At 42.2% G+C, this 6,000-nt stretch overlaps 2 protein-coding genes across 2 annotated transcripts in view; both read left to right on the forward strand.

The window, feature by feature from the left end:
* Positions 1-2,428, forward strand: part of LOC106086746 (protein Skeletor, isoforms B/C) — a 48,518-nt gene extending 46,090 nt beyond the window's left edge. The window contains exons 7-10 of the mRNA XM_013251540.2: positions 728-1,498; positions 1,559-1,752; positions 1,824-2,210; positions 2,341-2,428. Coding sequence (XP_013106994.1) covers positions 728-1,498; positions 1,559-1,752; positions 1,824-2,210; positions 2,341-2,382 — 1,394 coding nt within the window. The 3' untranslated portion in view covers positions 2,383-2,428. The remainder of the gene's footprint in view (positions 1-727; positions 1,499-1,558; positions 1,753-1,823; positions 2,211-2,340) is intronic.
* LOC131995025 (protein Skeletor, isoforms D/E-like) lies at positions 2,217-5,390 on the forward strand. The gene has a single exon (XM_059362576.1). It carries the CDS (start codon positions 2,271-2,273, stop codon positions 4,788-4,790), a length of 2,520 nt encoding a protein of 839 aa, XP_059218559.1. The 5' UTR covers positions 2,217-2,270; the 3' UTR covers positions 4,791-5,390.
* Positions 5,391-6,000: the final 610 nt, after the last annotated feature.

The following is a 6,000-nucleotide window of genomic DNA, read 5'->3' on the forward strand; positions in this document are numbered from 1 at the left end:
GGGCTCTCTTATTACACTTGGCACTGGACGAAGGATGGGCACAGTAAGGCACTCTTACATCACTCAACTCACCACGTCTGCATGGTTTCTGACTCTTTAGTTGACAGTCTCGAGTTCGCGTTGCGACTGCTTTTTATATGCGCCTATCCTAGGATTCGTGTTGTACTTGTTTTGAAAAACAACTTGTTTGTGTCCCAAACTCGAAAACAAATTGTTTAACATTTTAAAGTAGTAAACAACTCCTTGTTGTGCTACTTCACGTATCGTTGCACATAATTTTGTCGAAAACAAAACCTGTGTTGTGTTGTTGCAATTTTCCCCCAAAAGTTTTAAATAACTTTTGAGAAAAACAAGTTCTTCTGTTCTGTTGCTATCCGCTTACCGAACGTTGAGGGGGAAACCGACCTAAGTGCAATTGTTTGTCAATAAGAAAAAGAACTAACTGAAGTTTCGATAAATACGTTGATTAGGGTAAAGCTACTATTCAATTCATTGTTCTTAACCTAAGGTGTGGGCGAAAACGAAGTTTAAGAATAGAATTTTTTGAAAAGGAAGTAAAAGTGAAGTTCGCAGTGAAGCGTTGTTTCCGTTAGTATAAAGATCTTTAAATTTAATATTCTCATCTTGATCTAGGATAAAATCTTTAATTTTTAGTAAAAATTGTTTTCTTTGGTGTAAGCTTCAAGTTTGACCCAAATTCATATTTTAAATTTTCTTTTCCTTACAGAGGACAATCACTATATGGCCTTTGGTATTTCACCCAACAAGGATCGCAGTGTTATGATTGGATCCGATGTTGTTGTCAGCTGGGTGGAAAAGGATACTGGCAAAGGTTATGCCATCGATTACTACCTCAGCGATAAGTCTCAGTGTTCTGGTAAGCGTGGATCCTGCCCGGATGTCAACATACAAGAAAATACCAATTCAGTGCGTTTGCTTAATGCTGCCATGGTTAATGGTTACTCGATTGTCACCTATCAACGTTCACTAAACGCCACCGATCGTTTGGATTTGCCCATATCACGTAATGGTTTTGAGGCTATAGTCTGGGGTATTGGACCTTTGAATGAGCGCAATGAGACCTCATTCCATACACATTTCAATAAGAACAACCACTTCATTGATTTTGGACGTCAACCTACATGGAATTGTCCCACACCAGAGGGATCAAAGCCGGGTGGGGAGGGCAATGACGAAGATAATGATGACGATGATGAGGAAGAAGGTTATCCACCAGCTGCTAAGCCAACAGGAAATACTGGTATACCCGAAGAGGAGTTCTATGATAATAATCGAGCTCAGGCCTTGCAAAGTCCCAATAGGAGAGTAGAGAATAACCTACAATTGGGACAAAGAAGACCAGTGCCTACACCAAAGCCAGTGGCTAATGATGGCGCCTGGGAAATACCTCCCATACAGTGTTATGAGCCAGAAGATGGAGTGTTCTATGCTCAAATGGGACCCACGGGAGGCAAACATGGATATTCAGCCATAACAGGTGGGTTTGATGCCAAAGGGGTCAGGGATTGCCACTTAAACGTAGGGTTTTTTTTTACAGGTCATGTTGGTTGGGGTATATCGTGGTTTATCAATGGTCTTCTCATTCCCGAAATTCATGTTGTTCGAGGCAAAACCTATACCTTTGTGGTAGAAGGAGGCAATAATCCTGAAATTCCTGCAAAATACCATCCCTTCTATATTACCGATGATCCTGTGGGAGGCTATGAACACAAGCGTGAGGAGGAAAAGAAGGTAAGTAGCCTCTTGAGTATTAACATCAAATAAAATGTTTTGGTCTCTTCTATCTGACAACTTGCCTTTAGAACATACGCATCTTTGCCGGTGTACATCGTTCACGTTCGGGCCAGGTTATACCCACAGGTGTGGGTCGTCTCTGCAACTGGACTCCCGATGCTGATGGTCCCCCTGCTGATGATTATCAATCATTTGGCGCTTACCAACGTACCCTTACCCTGAAATGTGATCCCGGTGAGCCTGGTGTCATCACCTGGAAGCCCGATCGCAATACACCCGACACCGTCTACTATCACTGCTTTACCCATCGCTATCTGGGCTGGAAGATTCATGTGCATGATACTTGCGATGATGCCCGCTATGCGGCTTCGGAAAAACATGCGGTGCGTGTGCCCGCACCTGTGCGTGGGGATGATGAGTTGGAGGCCGAAGAGTCGATACGTCATGAAACAAAGGTCAGCCTGAACGATAATTTTTTGTTTAAGCACCAATCAGATTTAATTAAGAATCACAATATGAATGGGACACCGCCCAAGTTAACTTTTGAAATAACAAAATCATCGGAAATTACTAAATTGATTTCAGATGGCATCCGCGCTGCTGAGGCTCTCGAGGATAGCATACTGAGGCAGAAGCATCAACAACAGCAAAAGAAGGCGTCCGCCGATCTAGGGTCCAACACACTGCCAGCAGTCAATAGTAATTCGAAATTAGCCAGTAGTGGTAGTGCCAGCGCCCCCTCGTACAACAATGCACTGGGACCGCCTCATCAACAGCCAGCCATTTCGACCGCTCAACCAGAGACCTTACATGGCGAAACTAATTTACATGCACTATTAAACTCATTACACCCACAATCTCAATCATCCTCATTAGCACCGCCACCAACATCATCACCGCCATCATCATCATCGTCATCCATAAGTAAACGTCCATTAGCACCTGCACTTTTGGCCTCCCCCTCGCACATACAGCACACACCACACTTACATATGCCCCACTATATAGCCGCCGCGGCGGTGGCCACACACAATGTAAGCGGTAATCTGCCTTTAACGGGGCCCCAAAAGACCATAGGACTGTCGGAGTTCTTGAGGCCACCGTTTAATGCACCCCTCTTTCACCCGGTAAAGTTACCGGGACAGCGACCCTTTCCGGGCCCCTTGAAAAAAGTGCACTCCTCCAAGCCCATATTGCCACAGCATTTGCCCAGACATCCTCCGGGTGGAGGGGGTTTGGGCAATGGCCCCCTGCCTCAGCCTTCGGTTATTGTGAATCATTACCGCAAGCCCATGCCTAGTATTTTGAGGCCCTTCTTCAAGGATACCCATCTGCCTTTGCAACCTTTGGCAGCATCGGTGCTATTGCTGGGACAACCCACTGAGCTGAACAATCATCGTAAAACCGAGTCACATTTGCATTCGCATTCCAAGAAACCCATCATACCGGTACCCTATGCAGATCTAACACCCCAGAGCTCACTGCAAAAGCAGGTGTTGAATCAAATCCATGGAGAAAAGCTGAAGACACCCAATCAGCAACACATAATTCCACCACATGTCTTGGCAACAGAAAAGGTTAATCCTTACGAAAAGCCCTTATCCACTTTAGCTACAGTGACTCCAACATCTGGCCCGAGTGTGGGAGGGGGTGTATTTAAAAACCCCTTTGATGTTCATGAAATCGAGAATGAGCCTTCACCTGCCGATATAGCCGCCATGAAGCCAGCCATCAATGAGGGTTTCAAACCCGACACTGTGGTGGTGGAGAATGGTTTTAAGCCCATACTCCGACTTGATGGACCCATGCCCCCCCCAGAGGTGGTGGAACAAATGGCAAACCGTCGCGAAGATCCTGGCCTAGAAATAGATGAAGCTATGGAATCTGATACTCTCTTCTTGACGGCACATGTACAGCAGACTCAGACACAGAACTTTGAACCCATGTTTATACCCTCTCCTCCGGATAGCACAAATGCTAGCATAATCATAAGAAAATCTTCGGGAGTTCAATCACACTCGGCACATAACAGTGGAATTTCTGCAGCTGCCAAAGATCCCATGTATAGTCAGCCCATTAGCTCCATGTTAAAATCAGCATCTATGCCTGAGGCGGCTGAACTAAGAAATGCCACTTTGCAGGATATTCTAAATGAAGCATCCGATGAACAGGAGGTGGAAGAGCCCGAAAGAGAACCCATAGACAATAAAATTGAGGATAAGCCAAAGCCCACGCATCATAAACTAATGGCAACTCCTGTATTAGAGGAAAATATGGAGATGGAAGAGAAGATTTCACCAGAATACTTAAAAGGCATTAAGCAATCTCAGCAGTCAGAAGAGTTAGAGGAGGAAGATATAGAGCAGCATAATGAAGAGCAGCAGCAAGCCCATTTTCTTAAATACTCTGAGAAAGAGGACATACTCAAGGTAATACCCCAAGACACCACTAAATCCGATATGAAATCCTCCAGTCCCTCCATCACCACGTCCACTCTCAAGCCGTTGCCTAATAAACTGAAAAAATATGATAATCAACAACTAGACGATATCGAAATGGACGATGGTGAAGATATGGAAGAAGAAATCTCAGATCTTTTTGACATGGAGCAAGAGGAACACTATAGCTCAGAACCTGAGGCCCAGGCAGCCGAACGCATTGAAACGTATTATTTGCCGCCCGATAATCGTCAAATCCCCTCTGCCAGTGATGCGGCCAGTGGCAGTGGCACCGTCATTGCCTATGATGGCAAATCGGTAATGGACAGCTCTTTGGTGCTACCCCCAAAATTGGATTCCGAAATAGAAGATGAAGATCAAAACAGATCATCGGCCCGTTTCTTTGGTCGCAATACCCAGAGTATCTCCAAATTGGAGCAGCTTATAAGAAGTACACCACAATTTGTACCATTTCGTGGCGAAATCCCACCGCTAAACCCAGACTCAGTGCCAGCTGTTTCGGTGCAGCCCATAACTTCGGCATCCGGCTCACGACCCAGTTCTACTAAATTGCAAATAATTCATAATAAATCATAGATCACATCACAATAACTCACAAAACATTCGAATGGCACATTAAACATAACCCCAAATCACCACCACAAGAGGCATTAGTTTCGATTTTTTTTTTTTTGTTTTTACCCATTTCTCTTCTTTCCAATTTTAGTTTTTTTTTAGGACCAACCCAACGCTTTAGCACTACTCTGCCCTCAATTTGATACCACGTAGTAGTGATCATTGCTGCATTAGTTACTTACTTGCCATCATCAATGGAAGAACATCTCAATGTTTCTTCTTCCTTCAGATTAGTGCATCAACTCTTAATTCTCAAATTAGTTTGATTAACACCCCCAATTCATCGTAGTAAAGAACAAAACAACAACAAATACTAATTATTTTAACCATATGTAATTTTGTATATTTAGCATTAAGTTATAGAAATTCTTTGCCACTTCCTTCCTTTTTTTTTATTTTATTTCATTTTTTTTTTTTTTTGATTTATTTTGACAAAAGCATTCTGCATGAGAGTTATTATTTTTTTACTTAGGAAAATATTTTACACATGTAAGAATGTGTGTATGTATGAATTCTCACGCATGCATGCATATGAAACGCGTATATCATTTTATATTATATTATGCTTACCTATAAGAAAATATATTTTAATAAAAATCTACACATAATCATTGTTAAAATATGTGTCTTTTACTATTCTGAAAGTCTTATTTTAAGACTATTAAATGATAAAGGCCAATGCGTTCATCTTTTACAAGTCTAAAAATAAGAATAGATACCTTTCTCCTTCTAAATACTTTGATCTAATTTTTTGCCGATCCCAAATGGTGAACAGCTGGACCCTACTGTGCTTATTGACATTTGTCTTATTGACATTTGTCTTATTGACATTTGTCTTATTGACATTTGTCTTATTGACATTTGTCTTATTGACATTTGTCTTATTGACATTTGTCTTATTGACATTTGTCTTATTGACATTTGTCTTATTGACATTTGTCTTATTGACATTTGTCTTATTGACATTTGTCTTATTGATATTTGTCTTAAATCTTAGGATGTCAAAGTTGGTGGGAAAACATTAGCCGGAAGTCGATTCCACTGACGAACGGTTCGGGCGAAATAATAATTCTCTCCATAATGCATTGTGCGGCCCGCTAGCCAATCAATTACAAACGGGTGTGAGTTCCTGGAATGTCTAGTATCCCTTACATCAGGAATTAGACGACGA

Source organism: Stomoxys calcitrans, chromosome 2, assembly GCF_963082655.1.
Source record: "Stomoxys calcitrans chromosome 2, idStoCalc2.1, whole genome shotgun sequence".
Lineage (NCBI taxonomy): Eukaryota > Metazoa > Arthropoda > Insecta > Diptera > Muscidae > Stomoxys > Stomoxys calcitrans.

Coding starts and splice junctions, on each gene's coding strand:
- LOC131995025 (XM_059362576.1), top strand. CDS start 2,271: ATGAATGGGACACCGCCCAAGTTAACTTTTGAAATAACAAAATCATCG.